The sequence below is a fragment of the Ovis canadensis genome, chromosome 2 (genome assembly GCF_042477335.2).
Source record: "Ovis canadensis isolate MfBH-ARS-UI-01 breed Bighorn chromosome 2, ARS-UI_OviCan_v2, whole genome shotgun sequence".
Lineage (NCBI taxonomy): Eukaryota > Metazoa > Chordata > Mammalia > Artiodactyla > Bovidae > Ovis > Ovis canadensis.
The window spans coordinates 142,662,229-142,683,187 of NC_091246.1; the positions used below are offsets into that span (position 1 = coordinate 142,662,229).

Below are 20,959 nucleotides of genomic sequence, written 5' to 3' on the forward strand. Positions count from 1 at the left end.
TTAGGATTTGAAATAGCTCAGCTGGAGTTCCATCATCTCCACTAACTTTGTTCATAGTAATGCTTCCTTCAAGACAGTGGAGTAGAAGGATTAACATATTCAAAGAAATGAATATAGAAAGAAAAAGCCTATCAAACAAAAATTCCAGAGCCAGTAAAATTATCCTTCAAAAATGAAGGATAAATTGAGACATTCCCAGATAAGCAAAAACTGAAAGTTTATCATTGATAGAACTCTCCCATCAAGAAATGCTAAAGGGAGTCCTTCAGCCTAAAATGAAATAATACTAGACAGTAAATCAAATCCACATGAATAAATAAAGAGCAGGAAAGGTAACCACATAAATAAATATAAAGAATAGTTTAAGTGTATTTTTTTGTTCATAACTTTTTTCTCCAGTATCAATTAAAAGATAAATTCTATAGGGCAATAATTATAAACCTGTGTAGATGAGCATACAATGTATAATGACATGTCTTATATGATGACAGCAACCCAATGATGGGGACGGTGAGGGGACAGACCTATCTAGGATCAAAGTCTGCGTATACTATTGAAATTAAGTTAGTATATAATCTGAACTAATTTATAAATTAACATGTTAATTATAATCTCAGGATAAGTACTAAGAAAATAACTCAAATATAATTACAAAACAAGAGGAAATTAAAATGATATACTAGGAAATATTGGAAAAGGTAAGTTTTCATTCCAATCCCAAAGGAAGGCAAGGCCAAAGAATGCTCAAACTACTGCACAATTGCACTCATCTCACACGCTAGTAAAGTAATGCTCAAAATTCTCCAAGCCAGGCTTCAGCAATATATGAACTGTGAACTTCCAGATGTTCAAGCTGGTTTTAGAAAAGGCAGAGGAACCAGAGATTAAATTGCCAACATCCGCTGGATCACGGAAAAAGCAAGCAAGTTCCAGAAAAACATCTATTTCTGCTTTATTGACTATGCCAAAGCCTCTGACTGTGTGGATCACAATAAACTGTGGAAAATTCTGAAAGAGATGGGACTATCAGACCACCTGACCTGCCTCTTGAGAAACCTACATGCAGGTCAGGAAGCAACAGTTAGAACTGGACATGGAACAACAGACTGGTTCCAAATAGGAAGAGGAATACGTCAAGGCTGTATATTGTCACCCTGCTTATTTAACTTATATGCAGAGTACATCATGAGAAACGCTGGGCTAGAAGAAGCACAAGCTGGAATCAAGATTGCCGGGAGAAATATCAATAACCTTGGATATGCAGATGACACCACCCTTATGGCAAAAAGTGAAGAGGAACTAAATTAGCCTCTTGATGAAAGTGAAAGAGGAGAGTGAAAAAGTTGGCTTTAAGCTCAACATTCAGAAAACGAAGATCATGGCATCTCGTCCCATCACTTCATGGGAAATAGATGGGGAAACAGTGTCAGACTTTATTTTTTGGGCTCCAAAATCACTGCAGATGGTGACTGCAGCCATGAAATTAAACGACGGTTACTCCTTGGAAGGAAAGTTATGACCAACCTAGATAGCATATTGAAAAGCAGAGACATTAGTTTGCCAACAAAGGTCCGTCTAGTCAAGGCTATGTCTTTTCCAGTGGTCATGTATGGATGTGAGAGTTGGACTGTGAAGAAAGCTGAGCACCAAAGAATTGATGCTTTTGAACTGTGGTGTTGGAGAAGACTCTTGAGAGTCCCTTGGACTGCAACAAGATCCAACCAGTCCATTCTGAAGGAGATCAGTCCTGGGTGTTCATTGGAAGGATGACGCTAAAGCTGAAACTCCAGTACTCTGGCCACCTGATGCAAAGAGTTGACTCATTGGAAAAGACTCTGATGCTGGGAGGGATTGGGGGCAGGAGGAGAAGGGGACAACAGAGGACGAGATGGCTGGATGGCATCACCGACTCGATGGACATGAGTTTCAGTGAACTCTGGGAGTTTGTGATGGACAGGGAGGCCTGGCATATTATGATTCATGGGGTCGCAAAGAGTCAGACAAGACTGAGCGACTGAACTGAACTGGGGAAATACTATTCTAACCAAAAAGAGTAGCAGTAATGGTGAAATAAAGGATGAAAAAGGACATGAGATATGTCAACAAAAAAGGAGAAAATGGCAAAACGTAAATTCTAGATTAACAATAATTATGTTAAATGTATGTTACTTGAACTTTTAAAAGGAGGACATTGGCAGGATGGATTAAAAGATAATTAAACCATATGATGTTTACAAGAGACAGACTTTAGATTCAATGACACAAAAAAGTTCAAAGGAAAAATACGCAAAAATAGACACCATGAAACCGGAAATCAAAAGAGAGTTGAGATGGTTATCAGACAGAATATACCTGAAGACAAAAATTGTTGAAAAAATAAGGAAAGACATTTTACAGGGACAAGAGATCAATACAATAAGAAAATATAAAATTATAAACATGCATACACTTAAAAACTGAGCTCCAAAATACGCAAAGCAAAAATTGACAGAATTATAGGGAGAAGTAGACAGTTCAACACTAATAGTTGGATATGTCGATACCCCACTTTAAATTATGGGTGTGCCAAACAGAAGATAAGCAAGGAAACAGAAGATCTGAACAACACTATACCAACTCAGCCTAATAGCTATGTATAGAACACTCCACCCAACAACAATACACATTTTTCTCAAGTACACATGGAATATTCTCCAGGATAAACCATATGTTAAGCCATTAAATAAGGTTTAGTAAATGTAAAAGGACTGAATTCATACAGGCTATATTTCTGCCACAATGAAATGAAACTGGAAATCAATAACAAAACAAAATGCGGAGCACTGACACATAGTGTGGAAATTAAACACACACTCCTAAACAATCAATGAGCTCATCAAGAAGGAGTCACAAGGAAACCAGAAAATAACTTGAGATGAATAAAAACACAACATAAAAAATTTATGGGATAGAGAAAACACAGTGCTAAATGGAAATTTATAGCTGTAAAAGGACTCAAATCATTAACTTAAACTTCCAACTTAAGATACTAAAAAAGAGCAAACTACAAAGCAGACAAAAGGAAGAAAATAATAAAGGTGAAATTAATAATATCAAGAGAACAACAACAGAGAAAAATTCAGTGAAACAAAAGGGGGCATTTTGAAAACATTAACAAAATGGACAAAATTTTAGTTCAGCTAATCAAAAATAAGGGTGTGTATGTGTGTGTGTTAGTTGCTCAGTTGTATATGACTCTGTGCGACCTCATGGACTATAGGTCCACCAGGTTCCTCTGTCCATGGGATTCTCCAGGCAAGAATACTGGAGTGGGTTGCCATGCCCTTCTCCAGGGGATCTTCCTGACCTAGGGACTGAACCCAGGTCTTCTGCATTGCAGGCAGATTTGTTACCATCTGAGCCACAAGACTCAAATCTGCAAAATCGGGAATGAAACTGGGGCTAGTACTACCAACCTACAGGAGGCAGCAAACAAAACTTTCCAAATAAAAAGAAACGCCAGGAGGCAAAGTGTCTGTCTCAGGAGGCTGAACAAATAGCTGAGGAACGGAGAGAAGCAAAAACAAGGAAGGAAGGGAAAGGCACACCCAACTAAATGCAGAGTTCCAGAGAGCAGCAAGGAGAGACGAGAGGGCCTGCTTCAATGAACAATGCAAAGAAACAGAGGAAAACAACAGAAAGGGTAAGGCTTGAGACCTCAAGAAAACTGGAAAGATCAAAGGAACATTTCATCCAAAGATGAGCACAGTAAAGGACAGAAACTATAACGACCTAGTAGAAGCAGAAGAGATCAAGAAAAGATGGAAGGAATACACAAAACAACTGCACAGAAAAGTTCTTAATGATCCGGATAACCACAACAGTGCAGTCTCTCACTCAGAGTCAGACATTCTGGAGTGTGAAGCCAAGTGGGCCTTATGGAGGCGCTGCTGCCAATAAAGTTAGTGGACGCGACGGAATTCCAGCACAGCTATTTAAAATCCTAAATGATGACGCTATTAGACTGCTGTACTCAGTATGTCAGCAAATTTAACCAGCAGTGGCCACAGGGCTGGAAAAGGTCAATGCTCATCCTAAGCCTCAAGAAGGGCAGTACTAAAAAATGTTCAAACACCAGACAATTGCACTCATCTCCCATGCTAGTAAGTGTGTGTTAGTTGCTCAGTCATGTCCAACTCTTTGAGACCCCATGGATTGTAGCCCGTCAGGCTCCTCTGTCCATGGAATTCTCTAGGCAAGAATACTGGAGTGGTTGCCATGCCCTTCTCCAGGGGATTTTCCTGACCTAGGAGCAAACCTGGGTCTCCTGCATTGCAGGCAGATTATTTACCATCTGAGCCACCAAAGAAGCTTCCCATACGAGTAAGGTTATGCTCAAAATCCACCAAGCTAGGCTTCAGCATTACATGAAACGAGCACTTCCAGATGTTCAAGCTGGGTTTAGAAAAGGCAGAGGAACCAGAGATCAAACATTCGCTGCATCATAGAAAAAGCAAGGCAATTCCAGAAAAACATCAACCTATGTTTCATTGACTGTGTGGATCATAATAAACTGTGGAAAACTCTTAAAGAGATAAGAATACCAGACAACCTTACCTGTCTCTTGAGAAACCTGTATATAGGTCAAAAAGCGTAAGTTAGAACCGGAGATGGAACAACTGACTGGTTCAGGATTGAGAAAGGAGTATCACAAAGCTGTTTACTGTACCCTGTTTGCTTAACTTATACACACAGCATATTATGCAAAACCCTGGGCTGGATGAGTTACAAACTGGAATCAAGATTGCCAAGAGAAATATCAACAACCTCAATTATGCAGATGATACCACTCTAATAGCAGAAAGCAAAGAAGAACTAAAGTCTCTAAATGAGGGTAAAGGAGGAGACTGAAAAAGCCAGCTTAAAACTCAATATTAAAAAAATCTAAAAAAAAGAAGAAAAAAACCTAAAAATAAATAAATAAATAAATCTAAGATCATGGCCTCCCTCAGAAGATCCCATGCGTGTGACTGTGGTATTGGAGAAGACTCTTGAGAGTCCCTTGGACTGCAAGGAGACCCAATCAGTCCACCCTAAAGGAAATCAGTCCTGAATATTCACTGGAAGGACTGATGTTGAAGCTGAAACTCCACTACTTTGGCCTCCTGATGCGAAGAGCTGACTCATTTGAAAAGATCCTGATGCTGGGAAAGACTGAAGGCAGGAGGAGAAGGGGATGACAGAGGATGAGATGGTTGGATGGCATCACAGACTCAATGGGCATGAGTTTATGTAAACTCTGGGAGTTGGTGATGGACAGAGAGGCATGGCGTGCTGCAATCCATGGGGTCACAGAGAGTCAGACACGACTGAGCGACTGAACTGAACTGAAGATCATGGCATCTGGTCCCATCACTTGAAGGCAAATAGAAGGGGAAAAGGTGGAAGCAGTGACTGATTTCCTCTTCTTGCGCTTTAAATTCACTGTGGATGGTGACTGTAGCCATGAAATTATAAGATGATTCCTTCCAAACAGGAAAGCTATAAGAAACCTTGATTGTGTTAAAAAGCAAAGATATCACTTTGCTGACAAAGGTCCGTAGAGTCAAGGCTATGGTCTTTCCAGTAGTCATATATGGATGTGAAAGCTGGACAATAAAGAAGGTAGAGTACTGACAAATTGATGCTTTTGAATTGTGGTGCTGGAGAAGACTCTTCAGAGTCCGTTGGAAAGCATGGAGATCAAACCAGTCAATTTTAAAGGAAATCAACCTTGAATATTCATTGGAAGGACTGATACTGAAGCTGAAGCTCCAACTCTTTGGCCACCTGATGTGAACAGCTGACTTGGAAAAGACCCTGATGCTGGAAAATATTGAAGGCAGGAGGAGAAGAGGGTAACAGAGGATGAGATAGTTGGATGGCATCATTGACTCAATGGACATGGACATGGCATACTCCAGGAGATGATAAGGGACAAGGAAGCCTGGCATGCTGCAGTCCATGGAGTCATGAAGAGTTGGATGATTTGGCAACTCAACAACAACTACCACCAAAATTACAGAAAATAAAAGGGATTATGATGGAAAACCATGAACAACTGTATACCAATAAATAAGAAAACCTAGGTGAAATAGACAAATTCTTAGACAAACTACAGAAAGTAACTCAGAAAGAAATAGAAAATCCGAATAGATGTATAACAAAGAGATTGAACTGGTAATCAAAACTCTTTTCACAAAGAAAAGAACAGGCCCAAATGGCTTCACTGGTGGATTCTACCAAACATTTAAAGAATCAATACAAATCCTTCAAAACCTTCTAAAATACAGACAAGGAAGGAGCACGTCTCAACTTATTCAAGGCCAGGATTATCTGATATCAAAAGCAGACAAAGATACCACAAGAAACTACATACTGATAAATATCCCTTATGAATATCGATGCAAAAATCCTCAATACCTATCCCCAAAATGCACAGTTGGTTCAACACACAAAAATCAATCGTTCTAATACACCAACTGGTAGACTTCAGAACAAACACCACATAATCATCTCAACCTACCCAGAGAAGGCACCTGATAAAATCCAACATCCTCTCATGATACTGCTATAGTTGTTGTTTAGTTACTAAGTCCTGCCTGACTCTTTTGTGACCCCATGGATTGTAGCCCACCAGGCTCCTCTGTCCATGGTATTTCCCAGCAAGAATATTGGAGTGGGTTACCATTTCCTCATCCAGGAGATCTTCCTGGCCCACGGATCAAACTCATCTCCTGCACTGGCAGGCGGACTCTTTACCACTGAGTCAGGGAAGCCAGTTTCATGATATATACTTAACAAACTAGGAATGAAAGTAAGCTTTCTCAAACCTGATGAACAGCTGATATCACTTAATGATGAAAGACTGAAAGCTTTCACTTTTAAAGAAGAAAACTTAACTTGTATGTATGTGCTGTATGTTTAGTCGTTCAGTCGCATCCAACTCTTTGTGACCTCATGGACTGTAGCCATCCAGGCTCCTCTGTCCATGGAATTTTCCAGGCAAGAATACAGGAGCGGGTTGCCATTTCCTCCTCCAGGGGATCCTCCCTGCCCAGGGATCAAATGGGAGTCTCTTAGTCTCCTGCACTGGCAGGCAAGTTCTTTGTACTAGTGCCACTGGGAAGCCCTAGTTGTATGCATCAGTTCAGTTCAGTCGCTCAGTGCTACTCTTTGTGCCCCATGGACTGCAATACACCAGGCTTTCCTGTCCATCACCAACTCCCGGAGTTTACTCAAACTCATGTCCATCGAGTCGGTGATGCCATCCAACCATCTCATCCTCTGTCGTCTGCTTCCCTTTTTGCCTTCAATCTTTCCCAGCATTAGGGTCTTTTCCAGTGAATCAGCTCTTCGTGTCAGGTGGCCAAAGTATCGGAGTTTCAGCTTCAGCATCAGTCCTTCCAAGGAATATTCAGGATTGATTTCCTTTAGGATGGACTGGTTGGATCTCCTTGCTGTCCAAGGGACTCTCAACAGTCTTCTCCAACTGTTCAAAAGCATCAATTCTTCAGCACTCAGCTTTCTTTATGGTCCCAACTCGCACATCTATACATGACTTCTGGAAAAACCATAACTTTGACTAGACGGACCTTTGTTGGCAAAGTAATGTCTCTGCTTCTCAATATCCTGTCTAGGTTGGTCACAGCTTTTCTTTCCAGGAGCAAGTGTCTTAATTTCATGGTTGCAGTCACCATCTGCAGTGATTTTGGAGCCCAAAAAATTAAAGTCTCTCACTGTTTCCATTGTTTCCCCATCTATTTGCCTTGAAGTGATGGGACCAGATGCCCATGATCTTTGTTTTCTGAATGCTGAGTTTTAAGCCAACTATATCACTCTCCTCTTTCACTTTCATCAAGCGGCTCTTTAGTTATTCTTCATTTTCTGCTATAAGGGTGGTGTCTAAAATGTGCCAAAAGCCAGGGAATAAATAAGTAATTGAGAGAGTTACTAAGCCCAGATCAACTACTTAATGAATTCAGTTGAATAAGTAAATGTTTGTTTTTAATAGCATAATAAAAAAATAGCTCATTATATCAAAGAGTTGGACATGATTTAGTGACTGAACAACAAAAATAAACATGGAAGAAGAAAAAAATGACTAAAAGTTCTCCTAAGATCAGCAAAAGAAAAAGATACCAGTTCTATTCAGCATTGTACTAGAGGTTCTAGCCACACCAATTAGGCAAAGAAAAAAAAATCAGATTGGAAAGGAAGAAGTAAAATTATCTCCATTTGCAGATGACATAATCTCGAGTAGAGAAAATCCTAAGGCGGTCACAAAAAATATTATAAGAACTTATAAATGACTTTGGCAAGGTTGCAAGACACAAGATCAATACACAAAAATCACTTATAGTCTTATATACTGGCAATATATAATCCAAAAATTAAATTAAGAAAACAATTCCACTTTAAAAGCCCCAAAAAGAATGAAATATCTAAGAACAAACTTAATAGATGAAGTGTAAGATTTGTGCACTGAAAATCGGAAAACTTTTTTGAAAAAAAAAAGATTTAAATTACTGTAAAGACATCCTGTTGTTCATGAACTGGAAGACTTACTTGATTTAAACAAAGAATTTGATCCCCATAAAAACTCAAGCTGATGTTTTTTTGCAGAAACTGACCAGAGATACCTACAATTCTTATGAAAATGCGTGGAACCCACAATAGCCAAAAAAAGTTGAAATAGAACAACAAAGTTTGAGGAATCACATTTGTCAATTTCAAAATTTACAACCAAGAAATAATAATCAAAATGTTCCTAAAGCGAGATATGCAGACCAATGGAATAGAATTGAGAATCCAGAAATAAACATATAAATTTATAAGCAATTAAATTTTGACAATGATGACAGGAAAATTCAAATGAGAAAAAATAGTCTTTTTACAAATGGTACTGAGAAAACCAGATTATCTACAGGCGAAAGAATGAAACTGGATTCCCTATTTCAAATCATTTACAAAAATTAACTCAAAATGGATCAAAGACCTAAATGTAAGAACTGAAACTTTAAAACTCTTAGAAACAAAGGCATATATTATTGTGACTTTTGAATTAGGCAATGGCTTCCTACATGTGACATTAAAAGCACAAGCAATAAATGAAAAAAAACAGAATAATTCTTCAATAATTTAATTGAAGAATTGAAATTCTTCAAAATTAAAACCTTTGTGTTTCAAAGAACACTCAAGAAAGTGAAAAGGTAAGCCACAGAATGAGAGGACACTGGCAAATCATATATCTCATCAGGGACTAGTATCAACAAGAGAAAATAAACAAATGGAGAAAACTCTTACAATTCAACAATAAAAAGACAACCTACTTAAAAACTGAGCAAAGGATCTTAATTGACACTTAAAAAAAAATACCATGAGATACTAGAATCAGAATGGCCGAAGAACTGATGCTTTTGAACTGTGGTGTTGGAGAAGACTCTTGAGAGTCCCTTGGACTGCAAGGAGATCCAACCAGTCCATTCTGAAGGAGATCAGTCCTGGGATTTCTTTGGAGGGAAAGATGCTGAAGCTGAAACTCCAGTACTTTGGCCACCTCATGCAAAGAGTTGACTCATTGGAAAAGACTCTGATGCTGGGAGGGATTGGGGGCAGGAGGAAAAGGGGATGACAGAGGATGAGATGGCTGGATGGCATCACTGACTTGATGGACGCCAAGTCTGAGTGAACTCCGGGAGTTGGTGATGGACAAGGAGGCCTGGCATGCTGTGATTCATGGGGTCGCAAAAAGCTGGACACGACTGAGCAACTGAACTGATAATCTAATAGAACGGCTATAATCAAAAAGACTGACAATAACTAATGTTGGTAAGGATGTGGAAATATTGCTACCTTCATTCATTACTGATGCAAATGTAAAATGGTACAGTCACTTTTTAAATGAGTTTGGTATTCCTAAGAAGTTAAACAGTTACCTATAGACAATTCAGATTTTAGGTATATACATAAGAGACCCGAAAACCAATGTTCACTTATACACAAATGGCAGCATTATTTATAATAACAAAAAAAATGAATGGATACATGCTATAACATTATATTGAGTGAAAGAAGGCAGTCACAAAAGACTACTTATTGTATGACTGAATTTTTATGAAGTGTCCAAAACAGGGAACTCCGTACACAGAAAATGGATTAGTGGTTGCCAAAGGGTGGGGAGAGGGAGCAGTGAGGAGCAACTGTTAAAGAGCACTGGTTTTGCTCTTGGGAGTGAGGAAAATGTTCTGAAATTAAACAGTGGTATGGTTACACAATCTTGTGAACACACTAAAAACCACTGACTTGTGTATTTTTAAAAAAGAACACTAGATACCTTCAAAGTCTCTGAAAGATGATTACTTCTAGTTTGGAATTCCACGTATGAACTTAAATACTGGGAAAATGGCAACTGAGGCTAGGCAACTGAGAGGGGAGATGCTCTAAGAGAGCTAACTCCTCAGCTACCATAACCAAAAGCCAATATTTGCTGTCTAAAAAATTTTAATTTCATAAACAGCACTATTAGAATATGTCTTTCCACTACAGCAATATGAAATAACAAAAAGCCTGTCTCTGAGTAGTGACCTACAAGCGGCAAGGAACTGACACATTTCCTTTTCATCTCTCTGCATTTATTAGTTCGATACAAAATTTAAAATGATTATTTAAAAAAGAGAAACATCATCATACTCTAAGGAACTGAGCTATCTAAGAAAAATGTAGTAGAAATGGCCTGGGACTAGGGTCCATGAACATGAATTTGAGCAAACTCAGGGAGATAATGGAGGACAAAGGAGCCTGGCGTGCAGGAGTCCATGGCATCACTAAGAGCTGGACATGACTCAGAAACTTAACAGGGCTCAAAGGACTGGCATCCTGTCCTGTGTCACTTATTGGCTATTGAATAATGAGTTAATCACTGTGTCTAATTTCTGTAAAATTGAGAATAAAATTACCTTTGCCCCTTACTGAAGAGCTGTTAGGAAAATCAAATGAAAACACTTAAAAGCAGATTTAAAAACATTGTTTAAAAAGGAGAAATTATGTCCTATCTACATAATACTGTAAAATACCCAAATATTTTAAATTTTACTTATCAAAGTAGATATCAAACTGGACAGACATGATTCTGCAAAACTGTCTGTCTCCAGGGTTTACTTTAACCTGAATCATCTGGATGAAGGGTCAGAACAGAAACAGACTCAAGGGAAAATTTCATAACCTGTCAGATAAATGAAACGATGTGCATATTATCTAGCAGGAAGAGGGTTTCTTTCTCCTAAGAATAAATTACGTCTTCTGGAAAACGTGTACATGTCTGTACATTAGTTTTAAAAACCTAAAAAAACAGCACTTACCTTCACAGTCAAATCCTCTTTACCCAGTGTGACATGGACCTGAATAGGCGGATAAACACCTTTGTCAGCGTGATGCTCCATCGTTGCTCTCATTGCATTCTGAAATACATAAGGGTTACGTTAAAAATACAACTTTAAAGAAAGTGAGAAACAAAGTATAATTTTCAAGTATATATGCACTCCTTGATTTTTTTTAAATTTAATGAAAACATGCCTAAGAATCATAATTCATAACTCAATTTAAAGGACTACTTCTAAAAAATGTCAGTTTTGGAGGACTTGGTAGGTAAGAATCCCAACTAAGTTCTGCATATTTTCTAAAATCAGAATCTCAACATTTTTAACTAGCTTTATATGAAAGCAGAAAATTCTACCCAAATATTTTTATAATTTGGTAGATAATGGGCAAAGTTTATTTTTGAAAACAGTCTCATCTCTATTTTAAAGAACCATTTTAATTGTCATAAATTGCTTTAAGGAAAAGCGATTTTTTTCATTTAGTACTAATAGCAAGTCTTATGATGATGTAGAAATAAATTAATTTACTACTAATTGGAAACTGGAATATTTATTTACACAGTAAAACAGTTTTGACCGATTTCTACAGGATACAACGGTACACAATGTCAACAGAGCATAAGCACTAAGCAATAACATGACATATAGCGTTGAAGCAGGAACTGCTAAGACTACACACAGTTTAAAAGGCAAAAGGCTGGACTGCACTTGGAGTGTGTAGCCCTGGGACAGAGTCCCCAGAGGAAGACGTTCTGTCATCTCTACCGAAGGCTGTTTAAGATCAGGTTTCAGCCATTATTACTGATATAATATAAAGTCTGTTACATAATATGGTAATATTTCTTTTATTAAGCATCATAGGGAACGAGATCTTTAGGTGACTGAAATTTCAAGAAAAAAATTACTTTTAATCCTTTAAGTGCAAATCGTTTATTCATTTAACCACTTCGGTAGAAAGATTTTTGTACGATATGAGATACATTCTTGCTGTCTTAGAACCAAGAACATTTTTCAGTCTTTGTTGTTCTAAGACAGTCAGCTCGTTTTTCTATGTTTCAGTGTATTTTTCTTTTTTCATGATCATGCTGAAAGCCACCTCATCTCTCTTCCACCTGCTCCTGGCTGAAGACAAGGTAACCACACTGAGAGAGGCTACAGGCTTAATGTGGGGTAATATTTTCAGCCACATGGACCCATACTCCTCATCACACACTTTCCTGTTTACCCGCAACTGTCTTTGGTATGCTGCTGAGAAAAAAATTTACTCTCAACATTACGAGCACAATTGTATTTAGTTTTCAAAATTTGTTGTAAAGAGCAAATGTAACAGCAGAAGTCACATAAGTCAATGTAAGTGACTTTCTCCACAAAAATGCACACAACGCATATGGCAGTGGGACTGTGGTCCTTTAGGGGTGGAGAATCTTCTTCTAAACATTTCGCTTTGTAAAAATACAAATAAAACTGTATCAAGCACCTATAATGTGCTGCCATTGTATAAGACATTTAGGATGTTATTCTCAATCTTCATAGCAACCTGGGTAATAATATTGTCCTTGTTTGACAGAGGAGGAAACTGAGGCTTGGGGTTGAGGGACTTGCACAAGGTCACACACATCTTAGGTGGCAGAACTGGAATTCAAATCCAGGTCTTCCTGAGCCCCAGGTCTGAGCTTACCACTACACTGAGGGCATCAGTGTTGACCAACAGCTTATCTCCACTGATGTGCCATGAAACACCAAAGGATATCTTTTAATGAAACTGAGGAAAACCTGGTAAAGTATTTAAACTTTCAAAGCAGATTCCTAACCTTAGGAAAGGACTGATAAAGGTGATGTAATACTATGTTACAAACCTTGAAAAGTTCAAACACCATGTGATAGAGATGGGATGGTACATAAACCACTTGTATTGGCTGTCCTGGTGATTTTGCTACAGAGCAGAAGAGAAAAATATGAAAGTACAGAGAGATGTGCTTAAAGCATTTTAAAGAATATATTGTGTAGTGCTGAAAAGAAAACATTTACTATGGAGGATGGTACTACTGGGGGGAGAAGGGCTACACCAGTTTTTCACTTTATCTGTGTTTGAATGCTGGGCTCACACAGTTTATCCCTGCCTGTGACAACATGAGCCCTGCAGTCACTCTTGCAATCCTGCATAACCATCTACCAACCCATCTTCCCATTCTTGTCTATGATGGTTGAGTCTGTTTAAGACAGTCTTACGGTCAGAATTTTTTCCTTCCAAAAAGGAGTGTTAAAGTCTTTAAATTCCATGGTCCAACTCACATAAATACATTCTTTCATTTAAAAAGCCATTTTTTAATTGTTTCACCCAGGTGGGATGCTTTGTTTTATTCTGGGCATTTCTGTGCATATAGATTCAAATAAAAACTTTGAGCTAGCATTGACTTATCAAGGGCCACTAATTATACATTCAAACATGTAATAGGAGCCCAGTTGGGGGTAGAGAACAGATAATAAGCACAGCAGAACTTTCAGTAAAGGAGTATAAGAGTCGCCATACCTCAGAACTCTCATTCAGCCAATAAGCTGGACTCTCCAATGAATAAACTGGCTCTTGGAAACACAGATGGTACCTCTGGAAACTGCCCACAGCAGTTCAGGTTCCCAAACTATCACTTGTGCCTTGTGGTTCTTATTCACTGAATGTACTATTATGGCTTTAGAAAAACCAGGCAACTCTATTTTCAATGCGGCAACTTCTTCCACTGCCCTCCCACTCTAAGGTCCAGAATACAACTCAGCAGAAGCCTATTTAATTTTATTCTTCTTACAGGGTCATTCTAACTGAGGTAATGTCTCCCTCTATCAAACTACCCTACCTCCAGGGAAAACAGAGAGAGACTCATCAATCTCCTTGCGAGGCATCTAAACCTTCTGTGTCCAAAAGAAGACCATCAGAGATAATCAGAGTCTCAAACAGATGGACATCTTTCTTTCTTCTTTTACATCTCCAGTCTTTTTACTTCCTCGATAATAAAAATTTGGTTTACAGCTAGGAAGTAGAAATCTTAAAGGGTAAACCTTACATTAGTGAAATACATATAAAAGTCAGATGTAATTTTCTTGAAAGCATTAGTCGCTCAGTCGTATCCGACTCTTTGCGACCCCCATGGACTGTAGCCCACCAGGCTCAGGCTCCTCTGTCCATGGAATTCTCCAGGCAAGACTACTGGAGTGGGTAAGCCATTCCCTTCTCCAACGGGTCTTCCCGACCCAGGGATCAAACCCGGGTCTCCTGCATTGCAGGCAGATTCTTTACCATCTGAGCCACCAGAGAAGAATCACTTTTTTCTGTGACTAACCAGGAAATAAAAAATATGCAAAGAATCAATATTACCAATTAAAATAATGAAAATGGGAAAGAAAAAGGTAAAATGTCTTTCAGAAAAAATCCAACTAAATTAAAAAATATACATATATACATACACACACATAAATACATATATTTTTAACATGATTTTTCTCCCTCAGCTTTCATATCCAATAAAGAAGTTGTTTTATATTAAAACAAATCTAACTTATCATTCCTTCTCAGATAATCATAACACTAATCATTAAGGAAAAGGCATCAGGCTTACCATTTAGTTCTTCAAGTTCTAGTTCGGGAGAGTTAATATAATACAAATCACACAGACGCCTAGCATTTTCATAGCCATCTAGTGTGAATCAAAACAAAAAAGTAATTAAATAAATTTACTTTTGCTTCATGAAGATGGCAATAATATATAGACAAATGAAATTTTAAAGCTTTCTATAGAAAAAAATATACTTTAATAATCTTAGTTTGGGGAGGTCTTTTTAAAGTATGACATGACAAAGCCTAAGGCCATATAAAGCAAAAAGTGACAGATATGATTACAAAAAATTTTTCAAATATCTATATGGGAAAAGACACCATAAACAAAGTAAAAAGAAAACCAGCAGATTGAAGAAAATATTTACAATACATGTAACGAAAATTTAGAGTTGGTAAGGGTTTAGGGAATACTCACTTTCATTCATTGTTTGATACATTTTTGGAGTTATAAAATTTTAAATGCATTTTAAATATTTTTAATTCTAGAAATCCTGCCTTCTAAAATACTGGCAAAAGTCAGCACATATATAAGGATGTCTACTGAATACTGTTGGTGATAGAAACAACAGAAATATGCATCAATAGGAGTATGGATTAATACATTCTGATACATTCCCAACAGTCATTCAAAAACCTGGTGTATATCCACATGTACTACACATGGCACGATGTTTGTAAATTTATAGGAAAACATACACAAAGTATCCCATGTTCCAAAATCAGCAACGTAAGACCAACAATTACGTGTGTGCACAAGCATACACGGTACAAACAGAAAAAGCTGTGGCAAGATACAAGCCAAACTATTATGAATTATGGCTTCAATATAGGGAATTAGAAAGGAGGGAATAAGGAAATACTTTGAAGTCAAACAGATACCCTCATAACATCATCATGGTATCAACAAAACATTCATCCTATACATAGTACACAATTAGCATTATAAAGCCATTTTCAAACCCATGCATGGGTTACATCATTTTATCTCATGATTCAAATAACTGCTTTAATAGCAAGAAAAAACACTCAACAATTTTGATTTTGGCATTCTTTCTGAAAGGAGAAATGTATTTACCTTTAATAACTTCAACCACATTGCAGTTTGGATTTATACTTCCAACGTGTTTTCGATGAGATAGGCTTCCTTTGCCTTTTCCACCAAATAATAAAGCTATAAAAAATTAAAAAACAAATAAAATAAGCTAAAATACATAATGCCGCTGTCTGGATTTGAATACTGTTTCTCTAATTGGTACCAAACAGTAGGACAAGTATTTTCCTTAAAACATAAACATTTTACATAACGTTAAACATAAATTTAAAACCCGCCTTTCAATGGCAGTCTATTTGCTTTCCTTAATACAAAAAAAAAAAGTAAAATTAAATGTTCTCCCTAAAAGGAAGTTTTCTAAATAAATGTAAAATATACCAACACAGATTATTTAGCTTCTTCTCTTGACTTCCAGACACTTACAGTGCTGATTAAGTAACATTCTAATTGAAATTCGACTCATGTAGAAACGATCCAAAAAATACTGAACATTCTGGCTGGTGACAGGATCCACCCCGAAGCTTTCCTTGTATTCAACCACACCTTCAGCCATTGTGGGTATCACGTCATTGTGTCGGTTCCTGATCCGTATCACAGTGTCTGTAAAGCTAAACAAATCTGTCTGTCAAAACAGCCAAATATTTTGGCAAGTGAATGTGATACTAAAATCTAAATATAGCCAATTATACTAGACAAGAAACGCCTAATTCAGTAAATGAAGCATCAAGGCATGTTTTCTTACACTTATTTAAGTATATTTCAGATCATAAAATATACCATCTCTATAGAGATGTTTTCAGTTCAGTTGCTCAGTCGTGTCCGATTCTTTGTGACCCCACGAATCACAGCACGCCAGGCCTCCCTGTCCATCATCAACTCCCAGAGTTCACTCAAACTGTCCATCGAGTCGGTAACGCCATCCAAACCATCCATCCTCTGTCGTCCCCTTCTCTTCCTGCCCCCAATCCCTCCCAGCATCAGGGTCTTTTCCAATGAGTCAACTCTTCCCATGACGTGGCCAAAGTACTGGAGTTTCAGCTTCAGCATCAGTCCTTCCAATGAACACCCAGGACTGATCTCCTTTTGGATGGACTGGTTGGATCTCCTTGCAGTCCAAGGGACTCTCAAGAGTCTTCTCCAACACCACAGTTCAAAAGCATCGATTCTTTGGCGCTCAGCTTTCTTCACAGTCCAACTCTCACATCCATACATGACCACAGGAAAAACCATAGCCTTGAGTAGACGGAACTTTGTTGGCAAAGCAATCCCTCTGCTTTTCAATATACTATCTAGGTTGGTCATAACTTTCCTTCCAAGGAGTAAGTGTCTTTTAATTTCATGGCTGCATCACCATCTGCAGTGATTATGGAGCCCAAAAAATAAAGTCTAACACTGTTTCCACTGTTTCCCCATCTATTTCCCATGAAGTGATGGCACCAGATGCCATGATCTTCGTTTTCTGAATGTTGAGCTATAAGCCAATTTTTTCATTCTCCTCTTTCACTTTCATCATGAGGCTTTTTAGTTCCTCTTCACTTTCTGCCGTAAGGGTGGTGTCATCTGCATATCTGAGGTGATTGATATTTCTCCCAGCAATCTTGATTCCAGCTTGTGCGTTTTCCAGCCCAGCGTTTCTCATGATGTACTCTGCATAGAAGTTAAATAAGCAGGGTGACAACATACAGCCCTGACGTACTCCTTTTCCTATTTGGAACCAGTCTGTTGTTCCATGGCCAGTTCTAACTGTTGCTTCCTGACCTGCATATAGGTTTCTCAAGAGAAAGGTCAGATGGTCTGGTATTCCCATTTCTTTCAGAATTTTCCAGTTTATTGTGATCCACAGTCAAAGGCTTTGGCATAGTCAATAAAGCAGAAATAGATGTTTTTCTGGAACTTGCTTGCTTTTTCCATGATCCAGCAGATGTTGACAATTTAATCTCTGGTTCCTCTGCCTTTTCTAAAACCAGCTTGAACATCTGGAAGTTCACGGTTCACGTATTGCTGAAGCCTGGCTTGGAGAAATTTGAGCATTACTTTACCAGCGTGTGAGATGAGTACAATTGTGCGGTAGTTTGAGCATTCTTTGGCATTGCCTTTCTTTGGGATTGGAATGAAAACTGACCTTTTTCAGTCCTGTGGCCACTGCTGAGTTTTCCAAATTTGCTGGCATATTGAGTGCAGCACTTTCACAGCATCATCTTCCAGGATTTGAAAGAGCTCAACTGGAATTCCATCACCTCCACTAGCTTCGTTCATAGTGATGCTTCCTAAGGCCCACTTGACTTCACATTCCAGGATGTCTGGCTCTAAGTGAGTGATCACACCATCGTGATTATCTTGGTCATGATGCTCTTTTTTGTACACTTCTTCTGTGTATTCTTGCCACCTCTTCTTAATATCTTCTGCTTCTGTTAGGTCCATACCATTTCTGTCTTTTATCGAGACCATCTTTGCATGAAATGTTCCCTTGGTATCTCTAATTTTTTTGAAGAGATCTCTAGTCTTTCCCATTCTGTTGTTTTTCCCCTATTTCTTTGCATTGATCACTGAGGAAGGCTTTCTTATCTCTCCTTGCTATTCTTTGGAGCTCTGCATTCAGATGCTTACATCTTTCCTTTTCTTCTTTGCTTTTCACTTCTCGTCTTTTCACAGCTATTTGTAAGGCCTCCCCAGACAGCCATTTTGCTTTTTTGCATTTCTTTTCCACGGGGATGTTAAGAAACTCCGAAACAAAAAAAAAACTTGTGAAATGTAATTATTTTCTTGTAACTCCTAAAAGTAAGGGCTGCCACAAAACACAATCCTACAAATGTGAAGGGTTTTCTTTAACTATCATCAACTAAGATTATTTCAATACCCGCTATGAGGATGGGATCCAGGCACAGTCAGCATAAGAGAAGACAGAGCACTTGCTTCCAGGGAACACATGCTCTGTAAGGAATGAAGATGAATGAGCCAATAAGGGCTGTTTGTTTTGGAACCATTCCCCAGGTTCAAGAGAGAAAGGGCCACTTAGAAAAGTAGAAAGGAATTCTAATTCCATTCTATGAGTTTAAAAAAATGGGAAAGGAAAAGGTGAATGCGTGTTCAGAGAAAAATCTTCAAGCTATCCAGCATTTCTATTTCTGTCACTTGAAGACACTACTGCATGGCTTTGCCAACAGACATCCATCTAGTCAAGGCTATGGTTTTTCCAGTAGTCATGTATGGATGTGAGGCCTGGACCATAAAGAAAGCTGAGTGCTAAAGAACTGATGATTTTGAACTGTGGTGTTGGAGAAGACTCTTGAGAGTCCCTTGGACTGCAAGGAGATCCAGCCAGTCCATCCTAAAGGAAATCAGTCCTGACTATTCTTTGGAAGGACTGATGCTAAAGCTGAAGCTCCAATACTTTGGCCACCTGATGCAAAGAAATAACTCACTGGAAAAGACCCTGATGCTGGGAAAGATTGAAGGCAGGAAGAGAAGGGGACGACAGAGGATAAGATGGTTAGATGGCGTCACTGACTCAATGGACGTTGAGTTTGAGCAAGCTCTGAGAGTTGGTGATAAACAGGGAAGCCTGGTGTGCTGCAGTCCATGGAGTCACAAAGAGTCAGACATAACCCAGCGACTAAAGTGAACTGAACTACATGGCTAATTTAAAGAAGTAAATAAAAGAGGAAAGAAGTCTTAGTTGTGAAGTAACGAAATCTACCTTGCAATATAGCCATCAGAACGCACACTTCCAAATGACTGCTTCCTCATTCAAAGTCTTCAGAGTCATCACCTTGACTACTATTAACCTATTCCAATGATGCTCTCATTGCTCAAAATATTTTTGGAATTCCTAGTTTATGATTAGTTTCAAAACCAAACTGTGTATCCAAAATACAAACAACAAACTCCTCAAAAACAATTCATCATTTCTAGTTACTTCTTAATCATTTACTTCACATCTCTCTTTTTTTGTCAAAACCAAAATAGTGTTATTTTGCCTGGCTGCTCAAGTTATTTTTTAAAAATTCAGCTCTGAATGACTATTTTCCGAAGGTTTTTCTGCATAAGGTTTACTTTTAAGTTAGACTGGATGGGTCTAAATCCATTCACTGTCCATGTAAGCCTAACGCTATTTTAAGACTTTTTGTGCACAGACAGTATCTCTTTTTGCACAGACAGTATTATTTCAGTAGTCATTTTAAAGAGTAAATGACATCAGCTGTGTAAATTTTGCTGCATACCTACGCAAATTCTTGTTATTTTCAAACCAAAATCATGTTTAAAAAGTGAAATGTTGCTACTACCTTTAAAGACAGTAAAAAAAAAAAATGTGTAATGGACTTGGAGGACAATAACAGGGACAGTCTTAAGTTCTGAGCAACATTCACTGGAAAAAGCAGGTAACTTGCCTTAGGGGATTATGAGGCTTATTAGTCCTGGTATGTTGACTATTAATAGGTCACATTACTTACATTGTCTCGCAGACCACAGTTTATAAACTACAGACAAGTTTCTGTCTTGTAGGCCTTCAGTGTTTGTTGAAAGTTTAGTTTCCAATCTTTCAAAATTAGGAAATCTAACTTAAAAAACAAAAATAACTAGACTTGCAGTTTTTCTTATACCCGCCCCCTCAACACACACACACATATCACGTGATCTGGGCAGTGTTTCTGCTGGGCAATGTTCAGTAGAGCTGAGAGGCTGTCCTTTAGAAGCAAGCACTCATCACCAAGTCTTCACCAGTCTCCTACCATCCAAGCGGCCCTGAGACCACATCAAGATCTCCCCTGATCACCACATTTGAACTGCATCTTTCTTTACACTAGAGTGAAGAGAAACGTGAAGTTTTTCTTATGCCCAGTCCAATTTCTGAATTTATGTTACCTGGCTGGCCTGTATGGACTGCGACAGATACATATACCATCA

General features: G+C 38.3%; 1 protein-coding gene across 1 annotated transcript in view; it reads right to left on the bottom strand.

Annotated features, from left to right (window-relative positions):
* Positions 1-20,959, bottom strand: part of PDK1 (pyruvate dehydrogenase kinase 1) — a 44,364-nt gene that overhangs the window by 18,289 nt on the left and 5,116 nt on the right. Inside the window, exons 4-8 of the mRNA XM_069577208.1 lie at positions 16,478-16,662; positions 16,079-16,174; positions 15,005-15,082; positions 13,253-13,329; positions 11,379-11,477 (exon numbers count right to left, since the gene is read on the bottom strand). Coding sequence (XP_069433309.1) covers positions 11,379-11,477; positions 13,253-13,329; positions 15,005-15,082; positions 16,079-16,174; positions 16,478-16,662 — 535 coding nt within the window. The remainder of the gene's footprint in view (positions 1-11,378; positions 11,478-13,252; positions 13,330-15,004; positions 15,083-16,078; positions 16,175-16,477; positions 16,663-20,959) is intronic.